At 43.1% G+C, this 26,778-nt stretch overlaps 1 protein-coding gene across 1 annotated transcript; it reads right to left on the reverse strand.

Moving 5' to 3' along the window:
- Positions 1 to 2,083: 2,083 nt before the first annotated feature.
- MILR1 (mast cell immunoglobulin like receptor 1) lies at positions 2,084 to 26,339 on the reverse strand. Its single transcript, XM_056848825.1, is given in 8 exon segments — positions 2,084 to 2,136; positions 3,935 to 4,003; positions 9,178 to 9,261; positions 18,883 to 18,987; positions 19,871 to 20,155; positions 24,260 to 24,550; positions 26,138 to 26,185; positions 26,276 to 26,339. Coding segments are annotated over 8 exon segments (999 nt in total).
- Between the last annotated feature and the right edge of the window lie 439 nt (positions 26,340 to 26,778).

A 26,778-nucleotide genomic window follows, 5' to 3' on the forward strand; every position in this document is an offset into this window, starting at 1 on the left:
GAGTCACTGTCATTTGAAGAAGGGCCATCTTGAGATTGTCATCAGACGAACTAGTTTTGTTTCTCAGTCCAAAGTTAACACATATAAATGACATTCACATCAACGTCAGTGTGTGCCAGTTGAAATGGTGCATCATATTTCATACATAGAATCATAGAGTTGAAAGGGACCACAAGAGTCATCTAGTCCAACTGCCTGCACAATGCAGGAAATTCACAACTACCTTCACCCCACACTCTCAGTGACCCCTACTCCATGCCCAGAAGATGGCCAAAAAACAAAACCCCTCCAGGGTCCCTAGCCAATCTAGCCTGGAGGAATATCACTTCCTGATCTCAAACTGGTGATTGGCATTTCCCTGGGCATGTAAGAGAGGGCCACAAGAGTCAAACACTGACGCAACCCTTCCTGCCCTCCCTCTCATGATCTGCCTAAATTCACAGAATTAGCATTGCTGACAGATAGCCATCTAGTCTCTGCTTAAAAACCTCAAAACAAGGAGAGCCCACTACCTCCCAAGGAAGCCTGTTCCACTGAGGAACTGCTCTGTCAGAAAGTTCTTCCTAATGTTTAGCTGGAAACTCTTTTGATTTAATTTTAACCCATTGGTTCTGGTCTGACTTTCTGGGGCAACAGAAAACAAAAAAGAAGAATTGGTTTTTATATGGCGACTTTCTCTACCACTTAAGGCAGACTCAAACCGCCTTACAATTGCCTCCCCTTCCCCACAACAGACACCCTGTGAGGTAGGTGGGGCTGAGAGAGCTCTAAGAGAACTGTGACTAGCCCAAGGTCTCCCAGCTGGCTTCATGTGTCGGAGTGGGGAAACCAACCCAGTTCACCAGATTAATGTCCGCCACTCATGTGGAGGAGGAGTGGGGAATCGAACCCAGTTCTCCAGATCAGAGTCCACCGCTGCAAACCACTGCTCTTAACCACTACACCATGCTGGCTCTCTGAACTTGAGAAAAGTTTAACTGCTCTTTATCATGTTACCTTGTCAGTGTCATGTAAAGAGATGAAAAAGGGGCATAGATTCTCTTTGATTAATCTGCTAAATCTAACATGTGATAATTATTCTATGAGTCAGATCCAGCTCATCAATCAGTATGTTTCACTTGTAGATGTGATATTTGAACAACACTATAGGGCTGATGAGGCAGTGACACCAACCACCACTCCAAGCAACTACAATGTCTGATTTGTAGGCAGCAGTCTGAAAGGTCTCTGAAGTATAGGACCAGCAGAGGGCATGAATGTGCTCCTTTTTGCTTGTGGACTCTTCCTACACTCCATATAAAGGGTTTGTAGTAAGAGCATTAGAAATATGATTTACATTGAACTACTCCTAGTTCACCTAACTTGAGGTTCCTAATCACAAATAAACTGTTTGTGTGCATCCTCTACAATGAATATAAATAGACCCCTGTTGGAATATATCAAAAATCCATTGACTCTGCTCCAGCATCCTGTTTCCTGCAGTGGCCAGGCCCAGTGCCTTTGGGTAACTCATAAATGGGCCATGAGATATAGCACTTGTTATTCTCCCCACCTTCCTAGCTGCCGGTATTACAAGAGAAACTGTATCTGGAATCAGGCTCTCCATTTAGCCATCCAAGCCACTGATAAATCTATCCTTCATGCATTTGTCTAGTCATCTTCTAAGCTAACAACGGTTATTGCATTCTGGGAAGAGGTACTTTCTTCTGTATTCACTGAATCTACTGCCCATTATTTTCACTGGGTGAGCTGGAGTTATAGCATTATGGCAAGAAAGGAAGTTCAGTCCGCACAGTGCATATTTTTATAAAACCACTATCACGTTCCTTATTTCTAAACTAAAAAGCCCCAAACTATTTAGCCTTTATTGTAACAAAGGAGCCCCAACCCTTTGATCATTTTAGTTAGCCTCCTGCAGCTTTTTCAGTTCTACAATGTTTCAGGTGAGATGATCAAAACTCTGCGCAATATTCTAAATGTAGTTGCACTGAACCAAGAGCAGTACTAAAGTTGATAAAGACACCCCCCCACACACACACACACACAATTGAATGTAAATCCTGAGCAAGGAATTTTACCTTTTTTATCTTCTGATAACTTCTGAATAGGTTACTGTAGTAGCATCTCTGGAGCTCACTAGAATAATCAGAAGTAAACATTATGCATAACTTCAAGAATTGTAAATGTATTGCATGTTTATCATATAAATAATTTTTGTGCTGTTTTGGAGATATTGCCCATAGTAGTTGGATCCTGTGTCCTTCCACCCAAGCAAGAAACTTTCCTTTGGCATAAGAGGCAACAGGGGTGATTTCATATGCTTCTTCCTCCTTGGTGTAGCTGTTCATGTTGATTGGCTTTTTATCAACAGGGGTCTCCCATCCATGGACATCACTTTTTTTTGTACTCACAGGTAGTTGCTGAGAGAAGGGGAAGTCAGGAATGATCTGCTTCTACCAGCATCTTTCCTTGGCAGTGCATAGGATCCAGCCTAGAGTGACATTCACTAGGTGATTGAAAGAGCAATCCTAAACAGTTCTATTCAGAATCCTACTCACAGAGTTCAGAATGACCTTGATAGACTGGAGAGCTGGGCCATAAGTAATAAAATGGATTTCAATAGGGAGAAGTGTAAGGTACTTCACCTAGGCAGAAACAACATAAGGCACAGGTACAGGATGGGAGAGAGTTGGCTTGACAACAGTACATGTGAAAGAGATCTGGGAGTCTTAGTGGACCACAAACTGAACATGAGTCAACAGTGTGATATGGCGGCTAAGAAGGCCAATACAATTCTGGGCTGCATCAATAGGACTATTGTGTCTAGATCAAGGGAAGTAATACTACCACTGTATTCTGCATTGGTCAGACCTCACTTGGAATACTGTGTCCAGTTTTGGACTCCACGATTTAAGAAGGATGTTGACAAGTTGGAGCATGTCCAGAGGAGGGCGACCAGAATGGTCAAAGGTCTGGAATCCATGCCCTATGAGGAGAGACTTAGGGAGTTGGGTTTGTTTAGTTTGGAGAAGAGAAGGTTGAGGGGAGACATGATAGCCATGTTTAAATATTTGAAGGGATGTCATGTTGATGAGGGAACAAGCTTGTTCTCTGTTGCTCCAGAGACTAGGACATGGAGTAATGGATTTAAACTAATAGAAAAGCGATTCCACCTAAACATTAGGAAGAACTTCCTGACGGTGAGGGCGGTTCGATGGTGGAATGCACTGCCTCGGAGGGTGGTGGAGTCCCCGTCTTTGGAGGTCTTTAAGAAGAGGCTGGATGGCCTTCTGTCGGGAGTGCTTTGATTGTGGGAGCCTGCATGGTGGGGGGAGGGTTGGGGTCACTGGGGATGTGGGGGGAGGCAGTTGTTAGTTTCCTGCATTGGGCAGGGGGTTGGACTAGATGACCCTGGTGACCCCTTCCAACTCTATGATTCTATGATTCTGTCTGTCCAATGGAGATCACTCCCAGGAAATTGACTTTAGGATTGCTCTGTCAGGGAAGGATCATAGTAATCTTTCCTTTTTGTTACTGTAATCTCTTTTACTCTTTTAAAAATATCTCTCATCCTATCCTAATTGTTTTCAAAATGGTATTCATATGTGACCGCCATCCACAGTCTGGTACACTTTGCTTTGGGATGCACATCCTGTTGAAAATTTTGCACCTGTACATGCCTAGCATTGGCACATAGACTGCACATTTGTTTTTTATTCACATTTTCTGTATGTGGTCTCCTTAGCTGGCTTAGGCAATTTATTAGGAAAACCAGGTTGCAAGATGTAGAGGTAGTTTCAATATTGCATATTACTTTGTTTGATAATCTGACTTGACTTGTGACACTGAGTTGGTTTGGGTAGAGTTGCCCTCCTAAAAACATAATATGCATCATGTTCTGTTTTGTTTCAGTTATTGAACACACAGACGTTACCTTGTTTGCTTTTTTCCTTTTTGTTACTAAATTCCAAGTTGACATATTCTTCTTGGTCTTTTTCATGTGCTGAATGGAATGCAAGTAAGAAATATAAATGAGCAAAAGGGTACTTCAATCAGCAAAAACATCCATGCCTGGGTTTTACAATGCCTGAACAGTAGCCAGATTTCCCAGAACTTCATTGATTGTTTCCATTTGACTCATCAGCATAGTATCTTACATACTCTAGGGCTCAATTCAAGCATCATCATGTTCTAGAATGCCAAATAAAGGTTTGGAAGTTTGAGAATTATGTATCAGAACTGATCTCATGTGACTCAATGAAACTTTTAAATTACATTTGCTACTGACAGAATATTCAAAGGACTAGAAGGAGAGATATAACCATTTCTTTTCTTCCTGCTTAGAAAACTGTTTGCTACTCCATTAATCATTCCCAGTTGCTCAGTTCTCAGGCTGGTGATTCTTTCCCCATATCCCATCTGGATAACAGAAAGGTCTATTTGTTGTCTGATACAATGAAACTCTGCTCCCTTTTCCTACTGCTTTGTTGCACTTCCAAATGCTCTGTGTTGCATTTGTACCTACCCTATGTCTTTGGACAGGGTTGGGCTACATTTCTAAATAAAACACTGGCCCATACAGTTCTTGAGCTGCATAATGTGAACATCTTGGGCACTTTTTGTTTTTCTCTCATTTTTCTTTTTAGCCTGGTTTTTATCCTGTCTTCTCAGCCAGTTTTCTAGCACTGGCTTTGATTGCTACTGGCAGGCAGAATGCTTATTAGGAGATCTACCGTATATACTCGCGTATAAGCCGAGTTTTTCAGCCCAAAAAAAGGGCTGAAAAAGCCGAACTCGGCTTATACGCGGGTCAATACGGTAGAGGGGGGAGGAGGGAGGGGGGAACTTACCTCCATCACCGCCACCGCCGGGCCCAGGCGCCTTACTTCTGCCGGCAGGGGCCTTCCTGCGCAGGCAGGAGGCCCCCGCCGGCCGCGCGCCTGGGCGCCTTCCTCCGGCCGGGAGGGGCCTTCCTGCGCAGGCAGGAGGCCCCCACCGGGCGCACGCCTGGGCGCCTTCCTCCGGCCGGGAGGGGCCTTCCTGCGCAGGCAAGAGGCCCCCGATGGCCGCGACGCCGCCAGCCGCGCGCCTGGGCGCCTTCCTCCAGGCGGGAGGGGCCTTCCTGCGCAGGCAGGAGGCCCCCGACGGCCGCGCACCTGGGCGCCTTCCTCCGGCCGGGAGGGGCCTTCCTGCGCAGGCAGGAGGCCCCCGCCGGGCGCACGCCTGGGCGCCTTCCTCCGGCCGGGAGGGGCCTTCCTGCGCAGGCAAGAGGCCCCCGACGGCCGCGACGCCGCCAGCCGCGCGCCTGGGCGCCTTCCTCCAGGCGGGAGGGGCCTTCCTGCGCAGGCAGGAGGCCCCCGACGGCCGCGCCGCCGCCGACCGCGCGCCTGGGCGCCCCCGGCCGGCAGGGGCCTCCTGCCTGCGCAGGAAGGCTGCGCTGCCGCCGCCGCCACCAATTCGCCGCCTCTCCAGGTAAGTAGGGGGTTCAGGGGCTCTTCCCCCTCCCCCCTTGGATGGCACTGGGGTCGGGGTGGGTTGGGAGGTCCCGGATGCCGGTGGGAGGGTGACCTGGGGCAGGGCCCTGCGCTCTAAAATGGCGGCTGCCATTTTAGAGCACAGCATTGCCGGTAAAGGGAATTTCTTATTGACCCTCGGCTTATACGCGGGTCAATAAGAAATTCCCTTTTCTGGCCTCAAATTTGGGGGGTCGGCTTATACTCGGGTCGGCTTATACCCGAGTATATACGGTACATTCTGCATAAGTTGCTTGCCCTGGCCTAATGAACTGTGGAATGTCCTAATGCAATGTCAGTTGCTGTTGAGATTGTTTTGAAATTGCTGATCTCTGAGGGGCCAGGTTAGACTGATATGAATTCTATATGTTTTCATTGTAAACCCTGTAGAATCTCTGCTTGACACTATAATTATACCAAGAAAAGAGTGCTAGTATATATTGTGTTGGATCCAGCACAGTGTTTCCACAGGTGCAAGGAATCATGTGCAGGGGGCATGACTTTCTCAGCTTCCTTTTCCTGTGGTAGTCCAAATCCTCCAAGGGGTCACCTCTCCCCAATGAGCAGGAATTTGAGGGGCATTTCAGTTTGCCACAGTAAGGGGAACTGAAAGTCTCACTCTGTGTGTACAAGACCTTTCACTGACAGAGAGGCTTATCATACCAACAATTTACAGCATATTATCATCGTGCTCGGTGTGTGTGTTTTGGATGCGTATTCTTCATTTCCGATCGCACCATGCCTGTTAATTCTGCTCCCAAGACGGTTTATCGTCATATCGCAAAGAGGAGCGTGGGGGAGCGCTGCGTCATGTCTACGTCGCTGATGCTTCCCCGCCTCCCCTCCCCTTTTTTCCCACGCATGCACAATATCATTGATCCGAAGGAGTGCTGTACACCATTAAGAATTGCCTCATTTGCACGGCAGGGAAACCCTAATCACAACCTATGCAGGCATTCCCCCCCTTCCCAAAAAAAAAACAACCAAAATGAGCCGTTCCTTGCACAGTGCTAATCACAGAGCTGCTGTCTTTTCAGGCGTTGGTCCAATGATCTTGCATTTTTTCGTTGGGACAAGCACATTAAAAAAATTTTTTTGAGAGCAGGGAGGCACGCTCAACCCTGGGAGCAGGAGAAAGGGAGGAACAGGCGGGGAGAAACTTCGTGCCGGCAGGACAGCCCTGACTTGTGTGTGTGTGTGTGTTTACAAAATCCACTTAAGGACATTCCATATGAGGGAAATGTTTGATTGGGACCCTGCACAAATAAAAATGGTTGATCTAATGTTCCAACGTTCCCGTGTTCCTTTGTCAGACCACAAGCACTGGGGGGGGGGGGGGTTAAGTAACAATAATGATTGGTGGATGCAAACGGGAGGGGAGGGGGAAGGTGGGAGGGGAGGAGAAAGGCTTTTCATTGGGTGTTGCAAAAAGAGGGGAGGAGAACTGAATAGCTTATGTAACTGAACACACCCCTTGGATTGCTGGTTTTGAAACAACATAACGAAATACATCATGGTATAGGCGTTTTAGGGAAAAACAGATGTCTGGTGCTTCCAAAGCATTTCCAAGCCGAAATGGGAGGTCTGAGGTGCGATCTAACCTGGATAACACGTTTTTTTAAACGAAGTATATACTGCGTTAGGCCCCAGAATTGCTGTTCTGGATGTAACCCATTGCCTTTTTACTTAGCTTGTAGTGGAGACTATGAATCTAGTGCATGCATGTTCCACTTCTACAAGTATCATCTGCTCTGTGTGCCTAAGACAAAATGTTTACTTACTAGCTTTCTGAAATTTTTCATAACAATGCTTTTAACATTGCTGAGAAAGGTAGGCTTTCCACCTCCCTAATTTCATGATAGAACTTCTATATAATGTCTCAGTGATTTTACCCCTCCCCTAACACTGCATGAAGATATTATAGGCCCCTGACAGCCCTAGGCTACCTGGTATACCAGGCAAGGTCTGCAGGACAGGAGGAAGTGTGCAGGGATGGACTACTGCTGTACAGCCAGAGACAAAATGGGGTCTACTGGCATCCATCGAACGTGCCTAGCTACAGAGCTGACTGGACAAGTTCAGGCTTGTTTGCCTGTTTCCCCTCAGGAGGACACCAGGTGGTACCTGGAAATAAAAGAACAAAAGCAACCCTTCTTCAGCATTTGTTTAGACATCTCCTGCAGACGTTAAGGCAAACCTCAGTGATCTCATCAGAGGCAGAACTCCATTCAGAAAATCAGGAATCCTTATTAACATAGCCAGATGGCCACAAATAACCCCATCAAGTTTCTACACAGCCAGGAACCAAGCCCTCTGACTCACTCTATCCTTCTCCTGACCATAGTTTCCCAGACCTTGCTCTCATCTGGAAATCTATAGCTGCTACTTAGGAATACTTAGCCCAAGTACCCAAACATTATTTTTGATCTGTCTCACCTCCTGTCCTTTTCTTACTCAAACGTCTAAGCTAATCAAAAGCAAATCACATTAAAAAAAATTAAAAACAGCAAATCACGCCTTTGTCCACCAGTAATGTTTGGCTACCATTGACTTCACACTGCCCCAGGATACATTTTTGGGCATAAATATCTCCCCATTTGCCATGGGAAATTGCAAGCGTTTCACTTGGGATCCAAAATGTGAGCCCTGTACTTGTGTGTACAGTTTCCTTGCTTTCCGTGTGAGAGATGCTGCTCATTACTCATTACTTGCAGCTGCCTCTTTGGACCTTGCTCCCTGGATTGGTAAACATACTTTCTCCCTGGGAACCTGTATCCTTGTGTCCACCCCTTCATACCTTTATTTCCCTAGTTCTTATATGTATCAGGATTTGTGTGTTTTGCTGTGAGTATGTATATGAATTTGATTATTTTAATAAAACCCTTAAAATTTGTTAAAGCTTCTTTATTAGGAACCTTTTCCACTGATATGCTCATCCGCATAAAAATAGGTCAAAAGATCATGATGCCAACCTCTTGCTAAGCTCTACCAGTCTCCTAGCTAATTTTCCCTAATAAAAGGAGACCCCTCTATTTGGCATAACAAAGACACCAAAGTTGCAGGGCTCCTGGATGTTGGAAGTGAAGGATGTTGCATTGACACATAACCTCAAACTTCAGAGGGGGACTAAACTAGAGAGTCAGAGAGATGGAGGGGGTCAAGGCACTAGGCATCCTTTCTTTACTGCTCTGACACTATCCCTTTGATGTGTAGATTGCTAATCTCAGGGAAACACGTCCTTCCTGTTTTTCCACCTTCTCCACACACACACACACTCTTCTCCATCTTGCCATCATGAGGGAAGGACATAGGTCCTTTATCTCCCTCCATCCTAGTTAGTTAGACTAGATTAGGGAACTATATCTACCCTATCCTATCTAGAAATGGAGCACATTAGTTGGTAAAAGAAGCTCCATGTAACTTTGTTCTTAGCACACAGAGAGACCAGATGGGCTTTGCTGCACTTTGCTAGCCTTTGAGCACTCTGTTAAATTCAGGTTTTGTACAAGATACAAAAACCAACATTGCAGCTCCATTAATTTGTAAGGCAAAGACTGCTGATTTCTCTCTTCAGCAGTTCAGAAATATTCCCCGAATATTACTAATTTCTGCAATCATTTTTCTGTACATAGACATATTAAAGAGTAAGTATCTTGGACTTTACCAATTTCAGCATAAGTCACATCATTTTGTGAGCCCGGGTCCCTTGCTGAAACAAAACCAGTGGGTGAGATGTCTCTCAGTTTTCCTGCAAGAAAAAGCAGTTTCAGTGATTTACCATCTCCTGCAAATATATGGCCCAGTTCTGTTTTTAGTTGGAGGTGGTAGCTTAGAATATTTTGTTATGAAGTTTGCAAAGAAATGACCATTATTACCCATGGCAGTTTTCAAGATACAGGGGGAGAATTGGTTTGCAAGGAGCAGGGCTATGGGTCAAATGTGCTTTGCATGCCTATGTTCAATCCCTGGCTTCTTTAGGGCAGGGGTGGAGCTCATTCAGGAGTGACCAGTAACTTTCCAAGTAATTAGTAGCTCTCTGCCCTTCCTCTAGTGCTGATGTAATTACTTTCTTTTTCTTCCCTCTAAAGCTACCGTGACAGCTGTTCTCCTTTTTCATGTGAAAAAGTGGCACACACAAACCCCTTTACTCTGGATGGGAAGATGACAACCACAGCACCACTTCCCATCCACCTCTCATCCTCCTTCATTCGTGTACCCACACACTCTTGCTCTGGATAGAAAAGGAGTATGTTGTTGATGTTGACTCTTCCCCCACACACACCCCCGGGTATCAATTGCGCTATTTGCTCTTCCAGGGAAAACACTGTAGATCAGGGGTGTCGAACTCATTTGTTAGGAGGGCCGGATATGACACAAATGTCACTTGATCGGGCCGGGCCATGTGTAAATAAATAAATAAATACCATAAAATGTAATGCCAGATATCAGAGATACAAACTTTACAAAAGATACAGGCAACGTCAGTTAATGATATTGCTGTCAACTTGTTTTTGTTTTAAGTAAAAAACAGCATTCTTACAGTATTTTCTTTAATTAACAGTCTTATTGTTATTTTGTAAAGTAGTCTGTATTTTAAGTAAAAAAAATTTTTTTAAAAATAAATAACTCACTTTGAAAGTGACTTCTATGAAGTTTGTATCTCTAGACCCTGCCATTAATTTTGTTAAAAATTTAAAACCAGGGGGGTGGCTGCCTTGGCTGGTGAACCTGCAGCGGGCTCACCAGCCCATATCTGGACTGGGAGGGGGGTGGCTGCCTTGGCTGGCGTGCTCACCTGCCCAGACTGGGGGGCTGGCGTGTCTGCCTTGGCTGGCAAGCCTGCAGCAGATTCACCAGCCCACATCTGGACCAGGAGAGGGCTGGCTGCCTTGACTGGTGAGACTGCAGCCCTCTCCCAGTCCAGAAAGACAGGGAGAAAGAGAAATAAAGAGGGAGACAGAGAGAGAGAGAGACAGAAAGAGTGAAACAGCTAGGAGAGAAAGGGAGGGAGAGAGAGGGAGGGGGGAGGGAAGGAAGGAAAGAAAAGGAGGGAGGGAGGGAAAGAAAGAAAGTTGTAATAGCAGGAGATCTCCAGCTAGTACCTGGAGGTTGGCAACCCTAGTCAAAGGGTCTGATTGTTGGGGGTCGGTGAAAGAGATGTCCAAGAAAATAAAGTGTATTACTGATAACATTCCAAAGTCACACCTCCACCTTTCTGCCCAAGGGTGCAGAAAGCAATGTACCATTTAACACCAGATATGAGAAAAATGAAACTTCAGGCCCATTTTTGACAACCATCCCAAACAGCCAGAAGCCAACAGGTTTGAAATTTGAACACAGTGTCATTGAACAAGAACTAGAAAACGCCTCAAATAAGGAAGACCTCTTTAAACTGATATCCAGGGTTTCTCAGGATGGGCCCTGTAGTGTCAGAAGGATCCAGCACTGACTTCAGCCTGCTTTCTCTCTCTCTGGGTGGGGTGGGGTGAGGTGGGGTGGCATTGGGCCCCCTTGGAAAGCTTGAGCCTATCCACCTCCCTCACTCACTTGACACCCAAACAAACCAAACATGTACAGCCTGAGCAAATTCTTATTTCCATGGTGTCCAATGTGCCTTACTCTTGGGTAAATTGCAGCCTCACCTTTATAATATTTATCACCCCCACCTTCTCCATTAAAAACACTAGAGGCAACTCACAGGATCACCATAGTTTTAAAAAAGCACATCAGCCTGAATAAAAATAGCAGAACACTTAAACAGCAACAGTCTGCCCTAAAGAAACAGAATAGGGGGAAAATCTTAAGAACAAAGACTGCATTAGAACTAAATAGCTGGGAACCAGACATCTGTAGTGGTACCTTCACATTCAGAGGCAGTCTACCAGTTGTGGGAGGGTTGTTTTCTCCATTCTTGTGGAAGAGAGAGAGAGAGAGAGAGAGAGAGAGAGAGAGAGAGAATGAATGAATGAATGAATGAATGAATGAATGAATGAATGAAAGAGGGAGGGAGGGAGGGAGGGAGGGGAGAGAAAGAAAGAAAAGTGGTGGCCTCTGCGTGCCCTGGAAGGGTGAGGGGGGGCCTTCTGGCCCAGTGTGCAAGGCAGCAGCCGCCTCTGCATGCCCGGGAAAGGTGCAGGGGAGATTCTGGTCCGGCGTGTGAGGCGGCAGCCGCCTCTGCGCACCCAGGAAGGGAGGGAGGCTTCCGGCTGGGCGCATGGGGCCAGGAAGCCCAGAAAAGGTCGGGGGACGGAGGGAAATGGGGACTGGCTGCCTTGGCTCCGTGGGCCGGAGAAAAGCCCTCTGGGGGCTGGATCCAGCCCGCGGGCCGCATGTTTGACACCTCTGCTGTAGATCTTTCCTCTGCAAGGAAAGCTACCATTTGACATGGCGGTGTGTTTGCTTTGGGAAAACAGCAGAGGAAAATTCTTCCCACTGGAGCACTACAGAGCTGCTTTGAAACACTCTGATTTTTGTATAAGCTGCCATTTTGTGACTAGCTCCATCCACTGAGCTGCCATCTTGTGACTGGTAGCTCACAAGGCTCTTGAAAAAAATTAAATATTTCCCAGAAACATAATGACTGCCTTCCCTGCTCTAGTTAAAGGATCTCAGATAGCGGATGCAGGGGAAGACATTCTGAAGTCTTTCTGTCTGAGTCCTGGAAACTACCCGTCAGTCAGAGTAGACTATGCTGAGCTAAATGAATGGACTCAGCATAAGGCAGCTTCATATGTTCTTATAACCTACAATAGTTTATTACTTTCAGTTATTTCACAAGCTACATTCAGGGAAAGGAAAGGTGAGATGTTTGCAGTAGAACTGGTAATCTAAAGAGAAATCTCAGGGTTCCTTGGTAGGCTTGCCAACCTCCAGGTGGTGACTGGCGATCTCCTGGAATTACAACTGATCTCCAGACTACATAGATCAGTTCCTCTGGAGAAAATGGCTGCTTTGGATAGTGGACTCCATGGCATTACACTCTGCTGAGGTTCCTCCCCTCCCTAAACCTAGCCCTCCCCAGGCTCCACACACCCCCAAATCTCCAGGAATTTTTCTACCCAGAGCTAGCAGAGTCACTCAAAGTAAAATAGTCACAGCTGAGATACCAGACTAAGATTCATCCACCCCCTTCATGAATCAATGGCCACATCGGCAGAAGAGAATGGACAGTTCCAATGGTGAAGGGGGTGGAGGAATCGTTGAAGGGAGCATCTGGGCAGCAGCTGTAGTGGAAGGTGACACTAGTAGAGGATCTATCATAGACAATGGCAGTGGCATTTCAGCTAATCCTGGTTCGTACTGCACAGAAGGCGGCAATGGTAAACCACTTCCGATAATCTCATACCTTGAAGACCCTATGATGAGACTGCCCAAAACAAAAAAAAGATACAGTGTTAGAAGACAGGACCCCCAGCTCGGACAGTACTCAATTAGATACTGGGGACAAGTACAAATAGCGGTATTCTTAGCGACACAAGTGGGTGAAAGATGAAAGGACGTTCTGTTGTTATGTGAATGGATGCAAAAGGAAAGTCCAAAGCGCTTTGACACATATATAGAAACACGGAACATGAGAAATATGAATCAAGGGGCGAAAACGCACGGTCGCTTGAGCCTCCTTTCTTCCCTGTTCCAGCCAGGATTCAGCCAGGATCGAACGCACGTCCGTGCGTTCGATCCTGGCTGAATCCTGGCTGGAACAGGGAAGAAAGGAGGCTCAAGCGACCGTGCGTTGTCGCCCAAGGTAAACTCAAAATCATTAAACAAGAAATGGGACATTTCAACACTGCTATCCTGGGAGTGAGTGAACTAAAGTAGTATTGGTTTAGATATATGGGAAAACTTATGGAAAAGGGAATTTAAATTTACAATAACCAATGAAATTAGAGAAAATCAATACAAAATATTTTATAGATGGCATATAACCCCAATTATGATATCTAAGATTAATAGTTGAGAAGATGGAATATGTTGGAAATGTGGTAAAGAAAGAGGAACATATATGCATGTATGGTGGACTTGCAAAAAAATTAAAAAATTTTGGAAAAAAATAGTCCAAGAAACAAATAATTTGATTAATAGTAAAATAAAAAGGAAACCATCATTTTGTCTGCTGGGAATCCCACCTAATAATATATCTGACCAGGATAGAATTATTTGTCAATATAGTTTTGCTGCTGCAAGAATTGTGATAGCCAAAATATGGAAACAAGTAAATAAACCTTCAATTATAGACTAGAGAGAGAAAGTATGGTTGTATATGAGGATGGCCAGATTAACGGATTTTCTGTATGGAAAAGATATGGAAGAATCTAAACAAACATGGTCTAAGGCCACCTCATATTGGGATAAAATGGCAAAAATGTACTTTACTATATTATTTAGTGAGTTATAGAAAAATAATGTTTAAATAACTTTAATTTTAGATAATAGATAAATAAAACTATCCAGACCCTTCTTCGGAAGTCGGGTGATGGGTCACTCTTTGGTGGGTGTGGGGGAAAAGGGTATTATTGGATATTGTGATTAATTATGATTGTATCTTATATGATGTATAAATACCCTTTTACAATTTTTTTTCTTTTTTCTCTTTCAATATCATTGTATTTTTTTTCCTATTAGATAACCTTTCTGTTAATAGGATTTTTTTTGAGTGTTGTTATCTCTTTATTTTGTATATTTTGTTAAAAATTTAATAAAATTTTATTTAAAAAAAAGATGAAAGGACGTTCTGTTGTTATGTGAATGGATGCAAAAGGAAAGTCCAAAGCGCTTTGACACATATATAGAAACACGGAACATGAGAAATATGAATCAAGGGGCGAAAACGCACGGTCGCTTGAGCCTCCTTTCTTCCCTGTTCCAGCCAGGATTCAGCCAGGATCCAGCCAGGATTCAGCCAGGATTCAGCCAGGATCCGTGCGTTCGATCCTGGCTGAATCCTGGCTGGAACAGGGAAGAAAGGAGGCTCAAGCGACCGTGCGTTTTCGCCCAAGGTAAACTCAAAATCATTAAACAAGAAATGGGACATTTCAACACTGCTATCCTGGGAGTGAGTGAACTAAAGTAGTATTGGTTTAGATATATGGGAAAACTTATGGAAAAGGGAATTTAAATTTACAATAACCAATGAAATTAGAGAAAATCAATACAAAATATTTTATAGATGGCATATAACCCCAATTATGATATCTAAGATTAATAGTTGAGAAGATGGAATATGTTGGAAATGTGGTAAAGAAAGAGGAACATATATGCATGTATGGTGGACTTGCAAAAAAATTAAAAAATTTTGGAAAAAAATAGTCCAAGAAACAAATAATTTGATTAATAGTAAAATAAAAAGGAAACCATCATTTTGTCTGCTGGGAATCCCACCTAATAATATATCTGACCAGGATAGAATTATTTGTCAATATAGTTTTGCTGCTGCAAGAATTGTGATAGCCAAAATATGGAAACAAGTAAATAAACCTTCAATTATAGACTAGAGAGAGAAAGTATGGTTGTATATGAGGATGGCCAGATTAACGGATTTTCTGTATGGAAAAGATATGGAAGAATCTAAACAAACATGGTCTAAGGCCACCTCATATTGGGATAAAATGGCAAAAATGTACTTTACTATATTATTTAGTGAGTTATAGAAAAATAATGTTTAAATAACTTTAATTTTAGATAATAGATAAATAAAACTATCCAGACCCTTCTTCGGAAGTCGGGTGATGGGTCACTCTTTGGTGGGTGTGGGGGAAAAGGGTATTATTGGATATTGTGATTAATTATGATTGTATCTTATATGATGTATAAATACCCTTTTACAATTTTTTTTCTTTTTTCTCTTTCAATATCATTGTATTTTTTTTCCTATTAGATAACCTTTCTGTTAATAGGATTTTTTTTGAGTGTTGTTATCTCTTTATTTTGTATATTTTGTTAAAAATTTAATAAAATTTTATTTAAAAAAAAGATGAAAGGACGTTCTGTTGTTATGTGAATGGATGCAAAAGGAAAGTCCAAAGCGCTTTGACACATATATAGAAACACGGAACATGAGAAATATGAATCAAGGGGCGAAAACGCACGGTCGCTTGAGCCTCCTTTCTTCCCTGTTCCAGCCAGGATTCAGCCAGGATCCAGCCAGGATTCAGCCAGGATTCAGCCAGGATCCGTGCGTTCGATCCTGGCTGAATCCTGGCTGGAACAGGGAAGAAAGGAGGCTCAAGCGACCGTGCGTTTTCGCCCAAGGTAAACTCAAAATCATTAAACAAGAAATGGGACATTTCAACACTGCTATCCTGGGAGTGAGTGAACTAAAGTAGTATTGGTTTAGATATATGGGAAAACTTATGGAAAAGGGAATTTAAATTTACAATAACCAATGAAATTAGAGAAAATCAATACAAAATATTTTATAGATGGCATATAACCCCAATTATGATATCTAAGATTAATAGTTGAGAAGATGGAATATGTTGGAAATGTGGTAAAGAAAGAGGAACATATATGCATGTATGGTGGACTTGCAAAAAAATTAAAAAATTTTGGAAAAAAATAGTCCAAGAAACAAATAATTTGATTAATAGTAAAATAAAAAGGAAACCATCATTTTGTCTGCTGGGAATCCCACCTAATAATATATCTGACCAGGATAGAATTATTTGTCAATATAGTTTTGCTGCTGCAAGAATTGTGATAGCCAAAATATGGAAACAAGTAAATAAACCTTCAATTATAGACTAGAGAGAGAAAGTATGGTTGTATATGAGGATGGCCAGATTAACGGATTTTCTGTATGGAAAAGATATGGAAGAATCTAAACAAACATGGTCTAAGGCCACCTCATATTGGGATAAAATGGCAAAAATGTACTTTACTATATTATTTAGTGAGTTATAGAAAAATAATGTTTAAATAACTTTAATTTTAGATAATAGATAAATAAAACTATCCAGACCCTTCTTCGGAAGTCGGGTGATGGGTCACTCTTTGGTGGGTGTGGGGGAAAAGGGTATTATTGGATATTGTGATTAATTATGATTGTATCTTATATGATGTATAAATACCCTTTTACAATTTTTTTTTCTTTTTTCTCTTTCAATATCATTGTATTTTTTTTCCTATTAGATAACCTTTCTGTTAATAGGATTTTTTTTGAGTGTTGTTATCTTTTTATTTTGTATATTTTGTTAAAAATTTAATAAAATTTTATTTAAAAAAAAAAAGATGAAAGGACGTTCTGTTGTTATTGTGAATGGATGCAAAAGGAAAGTCCAAAGCGCTTTGACACATATATAGAAACACGGAACATGAGAAATATGAATCAAGGGGCGAAAACGCACGGTCGCTTGAGCCTCCTTTCTTCCCTGTTCCAGCCAGGATTCAGCCAGGATCGAACGCACGTCCGTGCGTTCGATCCTGGCTGAATCCTGGCTGGAACAGGGAAGAAAGGAGGCTCAAGCGACCGTGCGTTTTCGCCCAAGGTAAACTCAAAATCATTAAACAAGAAATGGGACATTTCAACACTGCTATCCTGGGAGTGAGTGAACTAAAGTAGACTGGATTAAGACATTATGAAGTGGTTTACTCAGGGAATGGCTAACCCTCAGGAGCTCTGGGCACAGCTGCCATTAGTAGCCAACCCTCCCTACTTTTCCCTGGGCAAATTAGAGCCTAACCTCTGACCAATGAGTGAACTAATACAGAAACATGTGACTACTGAGTTCCCCTAACTACAATAACTAGCATGCACCTTTCTTAAAGGGCAAGTACTATTTCCTAGCATATTCCTAATATAAACCTGAGCTGTGACTTACATATACTAGAAAATCTACTAACAACTCTGCCTGGGGGCAGCACAGGAGCCTTCAATGTCATCTTATAAGATTTTATAAACGTTCTATAAGATGCTCTTGCAGCTTTGTCACGAGTTTGGCACCAAACTTGCTCTAGTCACCTCAGCTCCATTTTCTTCTCCCTTGACCCCATGGTGTACCAGGGGACTAATTTGGAACAGGGGCGAAGAGGACGTCGGGGAACAATTCTGTTGATGGCTTCTGAAAGACAGCTATGCTAGTCATTTGTCAGCTCATCTAAAGAACCGCCGGGGGGTTATCGGCTCCCGCAGAGCATTCTGGAAGCCTATTGGATCCATGAGTCTCTGTAGTCGAGCATAAATCTGCTTGACGCCTGAAAGACTCATCTTGCCAATATGTATGTTTCTGCTCCATATTCCTAGGATCTTTATGAAGTAGTTTGAGATATTTGGTCAAGATGGTGGATTATCCCAAGGATATATATACATACATTTGATGATATCACTGGAGGGACTTTACATGAGCTCTGGCTGGCAATGAACTCAACATATCCCTAGAATTTTTGATCTCCATTTGAATACCGTCCACATCATTGGGAAACTAGGGATGTAGTCTGGTCATGGCCTGCACATGTAATAATAGTGAGTCATATGTGTCACTTTCCCCCCACTGGATCTAACCCAGTATCAATGCATTCAAAGACTCTTAACTGTATCTAATGTTGTTCAATCAATAATAACATCATTAAATCTAAATAATTATATCTAATAGTAATGTGGGTGGCTCATGCCACCCTGCACACAAGGTAGAGGGTGCCGCACACTTGTGGGACTTTGCAGTCATGCAGAAAATTTTACTATAAATTAACCAAAATAAAAAAATACCCTCCTTAATCAGCCTGCCAAGGAATAAGCTTGTTCTAGAAAGAACTGAATACTGAGAGCCAGTGAAAGTCAGCGAAAGGAAGATGGGGAATTGTATGGGAAATTGGCCAACTAAAGGTCTCCTATAAAACTCTCCATAAATAGCTTACGTCCCCATTCCTGACAATTTATTTGCAGGCCTCCAGTTTGTTCCTTCCAACACCAACTTTGATAGCTGAATAATTTTCAGGAAAGGGGAAACTGGACTGGGAAAATGTGTCTGTCCTCCCTCCTTCCACCATGATCCCTTTTGGAGCCCCTGCCCCCCAGGTTTTAAGAACGTAATTCCAGTATTCTAGTAAATGGAGTTTTTACACAAGGCAGGAAATAAATCATTGTTACTAATTTTTTCCCCAGCCAGCATAATGGCACATATGGAAAGGCTTGTCTTTAGTTTGTGATAGGCAAGTTGGAAGCAAAATAATTTTCTGTTTTCAAGTTCTAGGGTGCAGATGGCTTGGAAAAAAGTATTGGTGGAAGCACAAGCAGGCAAAAGTAACTGTAATATGATGTTTTAACTGACATTTTTATGGTTTTATGTATTTTAGAGGTTGTTACCCACCCTAAGCCCGGCCTGGCTGGGAATGATGGTGGGCTATAAATTTGGAAAAAATATAATAATAAACTTACTTGCTTTACACCAGGGTAGGATAATCAATGGAAATGCTAAAACTAATGCCAGCAGCAGCAATAGCAGAGGTGGCACGATGAACACAACTAAGTTGTTGTTCTCTCCTGCTAATAAAAAGGTGCAGTGGTTAGGCATGGCAGTGATTCCTTTTCAATACAATTTTTTTTCACTTTACTTAAAAGAGCAATGTATTTTAATCAGAGATGTTATCACCAATGACTAGAAGTATTCCTAAATTAATATTTCTGAGTCTATATTTTGCTTCAAAGTTTAAGGTAACGTTTACATTCTACATTCCTCTACCTTTGGGTGAATTTCCATTTTTTGTCTTTGTGCCCCATTTAAGAAAACTATATAGCAAACATAGATTCTGACTCTAGTCCAGTTGTGGTTAGTTGCAAATGTATATTCCTGGGTAATAACTGGAGACCTCAGATGCACATTACCCCATTTGTTCCAAAAGATGCAGCCAAGCAGCTCAATAGGACTCAGGTGGGTACCATGCTTCAGAGAGGAATATAGGTCCAGATGTGCACCTGCTCAACCCACATAGAATGGTAGAGGGATACTAGTTTAGTGGCAGAGTACAAGCTATGAATGCAGAAGATTCCAGTTTCAGTGTTGGCATCTCCAGTTAAAAGGATCATAGACACAACTTTCCATAGCCTTACTGGGACTCCCCAGGGAGATACTGGCAGCCAGAGTAGACCCTACTAGGCTAGTTGGATCTATAGTCTGCCTTGGTATAAGGCAACTTTATATGTTCAAAATGCTGCACAGTCATATGGATCTCCCTTGCTTGACTGGGGTCTGCTTTTAAGGTGTACTGTCAGTCCTCACAAGTGACAAGGCTGATTTCTTATAAACTATTAGTACCTGACTCGTCAGGGTCTTGTGTCCATCAGTGAGAGCACACAATTGGTGCTGCTCAAGATCAAAAACTAAAATTGGAAATATCTCCTCTTGCTGCTGAAAATGGATACGTACCGTTCATTGTAAAGTTGAAGCCAAAACTATATTTTTCTTTAGGAAAGTTGCCTTCAGCTTTGCATTTATATTCGCCCAGCTCACCGATCAAATTGATAGGAAAATGAAACTCAGCTGCTTCTCCACTCTTGTTCTTGATTGCAGGACGTTGCACTCTGACTCTTCCTTTATATAATGTGTACGTAATAGGCAGAGAACCGGCCCTTGACAAGCAAGACAGTGTCACATTCTCACCCATGCGGACTTCTGTTGAGGGACTGTAGATCTCGGGTTGAGACACAGGCTCTGAGCAAAAAGCCACATCAGCAGGAATTTTTAAACATCAAATCACAATATGCTTACAGAAAAGTGGTACAAATGGGGGTTACCGCATAATGTATTCCTAGTGATGTATTAAGAGTTTGAAAATGTTATAAAAAACATTGGCTGTTACAGCACTAGGTATTCCCAGCGATGTATTAAGAGTTTGGAAATTTTATAAAAAAATACTGTTCGTACTTTCTATGTATTCCCACCGATGTATTAAGAGTTTGAAACTGTTATAAAAAATACTGTTCGCACTTTGTTTGGCCCCTTTAACTGTGAAGACGTCTTCCAACCATTTTTTAGCCGTAGTATCCAAAAACCCTTTTAAAGCGATGTTTTTTATAACATTTCCAAACTCTTGATACATTGCTGGTAATATCTAGTGCGGTAACAGCCGCTTTAAAGGGTTTTTTGGATACCACGGCTAAAAACTGGTTGGAAGACATCTTCGCAGCTAAAGGGGCCAAACAAAGTGCGAACAGTATTTTTTATAACATTTTCAAACGCTTAATACATCGCTGGCAATACATAGAAAGTGCGAACAGTATTTTTTATAATGTTTTCAAACTCTTAATACATCCCTGGGAATACATAATGCAGTAACAGGTTGCTAGTACCCAAATGTTGCCAGCCCTCAGCATTTGCATACCTTATAGGGAGTATGTTATGCATGTGTCGCTTTCAGCACAATTAAAATGCACAGTATTTTAAAGCTTATGAAATATATTCTGTATGGTTCACTAGATATTTAGTTTCTTCTAACCCTCCGGTGTGTGTAAGGATCTATGCACCTCTTTCCTGCTGCCAAACAAAGTTTAACTGTTAGGACAGAAATCCATTTGGGCCTCGTTTCTGGTGTGCACAGGGCTCCGTCAGCAAAATGAGCTGTGTCAATCTCACAGTTAAAGCTGTATTTTAAAGTTTTGGGGAAGAGTTGAAAAAAATACACACATGCAAAAGAAGCATCTGTGCAGAGGAAAAGCAAGCACCAGAGCAGTTTTACAGCAAGTGGGAACCTGCCATGGTTTTGGACCTTGTTTTTTAGGGGAAACCTTGGTTGAGCAAGGGAGGGAGACCCTGAAAGGTGGTGGACTTGATATTCCCACATCTCCTTGACAGGGTTGGAGGCAGGCTGGTTCCAGTTGATGGTGGCAGGTGACTGTTGATTGATCAGCATTCTGAATCTCAATACATTTGTTTTCCCACCAAGATAGTGGGAAAGATGGGGAGCCAGGATAAAATAGACCAAGGCATTAATGCACAGGATTTTGCTGCTGTTTTGGTGCAATGGAGACAGCTGTGCAGTAAATAAAAAAAACTGGTGTTTCTCTTTTTTAGGAAAGGGTAACATTAAGTGGGGAGTATGAGGATGTATTATTGGCAGGGAACATTAATGTGTGTGTAACTCAGGGCACTGAGTTCTTTCCCTCTTCCTCTGTCCTGCCAATGACGCGCTCCCCTACCTGAGCCAGCCTCAGAAGGGGCAGAGACCAGGGCCGGATTTAGGTTTGATGAGGCCCTAAGCTAATGAAAGTTAAGGGGCCCTTTATATGTCCAGCTGTCCTTTGTCAACAACAAATTGTGGCTGTTTTTTGTGTTGAATATATGCTATATGGTAATTTATGGACCGAATAGGTATCTAAAGCCATGTGCACATAACAAAATATGTAATTGTCGAACTGAAATAAAATTAAAAAGAAGTATATTAATAATGAAATAATTATTATTTCCTTTAAATTTTGGGGGCCCCCCCAAGAGAGTGGGGCCCTAAGCTATAGCTTGTTTAGCTTATACGGCACTGGCAGAGACCCTGGAGACACCTTTCTCCTGTCTCAGACTGCCCAGGACATCCGCCTACTGGTCTCTCTGGGCCAGGCTTCAGTCCACTCCCCTCCCCAGCATGGCTCATTCTGCTGCCTTTTATCCCACTCTCCCCCCTTCAATCCCAGCCCCCACCCCTTTCTCCCAGGTGCTTCCCTTTCCTCTCCCTGCCTCTGTTAACCCATGGTTGTCTGAGTTTGGCTCTCCCTGTCTTGCCGGGGCTCCTCCTGAGCCATCTTCCCCAGCTCTGCTGGCCTTCCCTTGCTCCCCCCACCTGGGACCGTGCCTCCCAGCTTCTCCTCTCTGCTTGGCAGCCAGTGCTTTTGCAGGGCTGCTGGCCTTGGGGAGGAGGGTTCTTCCGCTGCATCCTCCACTGAGGTGGCAAGGGGGCAGAGCCAGTACCTTCCTGGACTGGGGGTGCTGTGGGCAGCTGCTCTGCCCCCCCCCCCAGCAGGTAAGTGGGCCTGGGATTTTCTGGTAGGGGCTGGCAGAGGAAGTCAGGAAGGCCTCCACACCTGGGCCACTGGCTTTGAAGGCTGGGATGGACTCTTACATCGTGGCAGAGACCGTGGTGTCTGAGTCTGTTCCCGGACAGCGAGAATACAATTCTGCCAGGGAAGATTGTAGCGAAGATTAATTTGGGGAGCGCAATTGTGACAAAATGAATGTAGGGAGATCTGAGAGGGAAAAACAAAGAATGATTCGTGGAATACTTAAGAGGCAAAATGCTTTGATAGGGTGCTTGATGTTTTGGGACCAGTTTTTGCCTTGTATTCAGTTTATGGTCTTGGACAAGGGACTTGTCTGCATTAAGCCGACTGTTTCCCAAACTGGCCAACCAAAGCTTCCATTCAGGGCAAGACCCAACTATTGCTGCTCCCCAGAAGAAGAAGAGTTGGTCTTTATATGCCGACTTTCTCTACCTTCAAGGAGTCTCAAAGCAGCTTACAGTCACCTTCCCTTCCCCTCCCCACAACAGGCAACTTGTGAGGCTGAGAGAGTTCAGAGAGAACTGCGACTGGCCCAGGGTCACCCAGCAGGCTTCATGCAGAGGAGTGGGGAATCAAATCCGGCTCACCATCTTAAGAGTCTTAACCACTACACCATGCTAGTATTTTGAGGCACACAGTCCCAACACATACAGAGCTAAGAAAGCAAAGGTTTGAGGGGGTGGTCATAAGGATAAAAGGGTCCCAGGGGGAAGTTATATTGACATTCCGGAAGAAAGGTTCAGAATGGAAGCAGCTGCAAGGAAAAGCTAGCAGTGACCAGCACCACTGGCAAGGGAACTGCACATGCAAGCACCGTGGCTAACACTATGGATCCAGGGAAAAAGTGACAACAACTTGCTGAAGTGAATGGGGTCATAGTTATACCAAATTTCTGCCCTGAGGCAGGGTGACTACACAGGCAACGGTAGTTGTTGAGAGTGGACAAAGGTTTAATTGCTCGAGATTGGATTAGGAAGGTGCAGTGAGTACTGTCATCAGAGATGATGGCTGAACACTTAAGAATTAAGTGTTTGAGCCTTGAGTAACAGAATTGGAAATTGAGGTGGGGTCTGGAAGAAGGGAGTCAGAGAGGGCTTGCCTGGCTCTGGAATGAGATTAGGAGTTAGTTACAATAGAATTGATGGGATCTGGCAGGATGCTTGCCATCTATTGCAGGAAAAGTATAGAAATGCTAAATGCTTGTCCATTGTCTCTTTGTTTCCTCTGAGACTCCGTTGTCTTCTTGGGGGAAAGCATGAGGACATGCCTGGACTTAGCCCAGTCAGCTTGCTACAGCCTTGCCCAAACAAGATGGATGCCAGGAGATCCCTTTTGACTCTGGCTACCCAGCAGTGTTTCCATCCTTTGCACACCAGTGTCAGTCCTGTACACCTGTGGGGTGTCCCAAGGTAGCTATGGGCCTGTGAGGGCACCATAACAGACCATGACCCAACATTTCAAACATCAAGCATGTTATCAGGTTGGCAGTATCCAAATGCACACCCCTACTAGGATTTAAAAAAGGGCCCAGGAAAAGGGCCCCTTCCCACTCTGGCATGATCTCCTCATGGAGGCAGGGTTGGCTACTAATGGCAGCTGTGCCAAGAGCTCCTGAGTGTGAGATGAGACTCCTCATCTTGTGTGGGGCAACCACCAAGCCATTGGCCCAGTGGGATTTTTCCCAGTGGCCATAATGGCTGAACTGCCCCTACAAATAGGCACTTTTCAAGACCAGACCCTGAAACTGGAAATTTGTTTCAGGAAAAAGCACACCTGTTTCTCATTGTGAAGTTGAAACCAAGACTGTATGTATTTTTAGTGAGTATGTTTTCAGTTTTACATTTACATTTACCCAGTTCACTGATTAAATTGATAATGAAATGAAATTCTGCCTCTTCTCCCTTCTTATTCTTGCTTGTAGGAAGTAGCACTCTGTCTTTTCCTTTATATAATGTGTAGTTAATTGGCATAGAACCTGTTCTTGAGGAGCACTTCAGTGTCACATTCTCACCTGTGGCAACTTCTGTTGAGGAACTGTTGATTGTGAGACCAAACACAGGCTCTGAGAAAAAAAGGCAGATTAACAAGAGTGTACCATCACATTGTAATGTGCCAAGTGCCATAAAAGAAAATGATTTATTTTGATGTAGGTTATCAGGAGCTAGTGACCACTTCAGCAGATGCATGCAATGTCCTAAATTGGCAGCTAGGTTAACACGCTTGGCATAGAGGGGAAAATATTAAACAATGGGGTCAAAATCCAATGAAGTGGAAGAGGTAGAATGAGCAATCCTAAGCAAGTCTCTGTGTGTGTGTTAAGTGCCATCAAGTCGCTTCCGACTCATGGCAACCCTATGAATGAAAGTCCTCCAAAATGTCCTATCTTTGACAGCCTTGCTCAGATCTTGCAAATTGAAGGCTGTGGCTTCCTTTATTGAGTCAGTCCATCTCTTGTTGGGTCTTCCTCTTTTCCTGCTGCCCTCAACTTTTCCTAGCATGACTGTCTTTTTCAGTGACTCTTGTCTTCTCGTAATGTGGTAAGCAAGTCTACTTAGAAGTAAATCCCATTTTATTCAATGGGACTTACCCCAGCAAAGTGTTCTTAAGGTAACAGCCAGAATCTGACATTTCTGTGCAAAGTTCTCATATATGCAAGATAAGCAAAATGACAATTCACAACCACAGTTATGAATGAGAACAAAATCTTCCTAGATTTGCTAAGCTCACTGGACATGCATAAAGGAGAGAACCATTTGTATGTTAACACAGTTCATGTATCTCTTGCCTTTGTCCACAATAAGCTGTCTTTCAGATGCTACAAGACTCTCACTTGTTTTTGACTGACTAACCTGTCTACCTCCCCAGGATTCAGCACAGGGAAACAACAGGGGAATGAAGATTCTTAATCCTTTCTCTGCTTTAAATTGCCTTCCAGGTCAAACTCTTTTTGCCCTCCTCCCTGACCTCGGTAGGATTCAAAAAGGTTGGTAAAGGTGTATGTATTTTTAACCTCATAGAAGGAAAAGCAGTTGGGCCTAGTGATGATTTTAGAATAGAGAAGCTGTGAGCAAAATGTGGCCACACACACATAACATTCCTTCTCTGGCTCACCCCCCCCCCAAAAAAAGAGAGCTGTTTTTTAAAAATAAATTCATGTAACTCAGAGATTATATTTTCTGTATAATCTGTAATTATCCTTCAGGTTGATACCAAGCACTGAAACACAGGTAGAAGTGAGCAACAGACAAAAATTCTAGCTTGCCTGTTCCCTTTAGGAAGTCCCAAGCAATATTTTAGCAATATTTTAATTTGAGGCTTGAACAAATGCCCCGTACTTTCTGCACTGACGTTCACTATTGTTCCTCTTCTATTATGTTCACTGTAATAGTAGATTTTTTTTCCTGTTGATCCTAATAATTCTCTCTGTCTGGATGAGATAGTTGAACTGAAAGAATAAGGAAAAAATGCATCTTGAAGATAGGCACCATAGACTTTTTGCACAGACAGTGCAGATGGTTTATAACTTAATAAAAATGTCCTTTCATTAATCCAGGTTGGGCCAGACCCACCCCAAAGAAACCACCAAAATAAAAAATTCTTGATTGTATTGAGCATGCCACCAGCTGCCAAATTACCAAGAGAAACTTACCAGTTTCATCAGGATCAGCATCTTCTTCATCTGGTAGAGATGGCTGAACTGAAAAGGGGGAAATGCATCTTGAATTAGGTTACTCAAATGGTGACATTTTGGGAGAGAGACACCATTCATAAGAGAGAAAGTTCTTACTGTGTGTTGTCAGGATGATACCAATGACTATAAATTCCAGCATTTTAAGTAAGACTGGAGCCATTGCTTAGATTTGCAAAACTGCAGTTATGACAAAGAAGTTGTCTTAAGGGAAGAGGTTGCAAGAAATTGAGGAAGTATATTTAGTGGAACGTTGCATCTGTTTCCGGTGTGTGATGTCTGCAATGCATCTGATCTCAGTCTCAATTGTAAATTTTATCAACCAAATAATCTAGTACAGTATTACTTGGACCATGTCTCACAGAGAGCCACATTCACAATTACCCTCAACTGAAAGTCATCTGGGTGCCTGGGTGCCAACTCACCAAACGCATAATGCAATCAGATATGATGCTTAATTTTAAATGTATAACTATAATCTTTTCAATTACCAGAGTACCTCTGAATATGTAGGGTTGTTTTTCCCCACCACTGCTGAATCTGTGTTCTCTTTACTTTTCTTGCTGTCATCTTACTGTCTACCTGGCATGGTTTGTATCTGA

Source organism: Euleptes europaea, chromosome 1, assembly GCF_029931775.1.
Source record: "Euleptes europaea isolate rEulEur1 chromosome 1, rEulEur1.hap1, whole genome shotgun sequence".
NCBI classification, from domain to species: Eukaryota; Metazoa; Chordata; class Lepidosauria; order Squamata; family Sphaerodactylidae; genus Euleptes; species Euleptes europaea.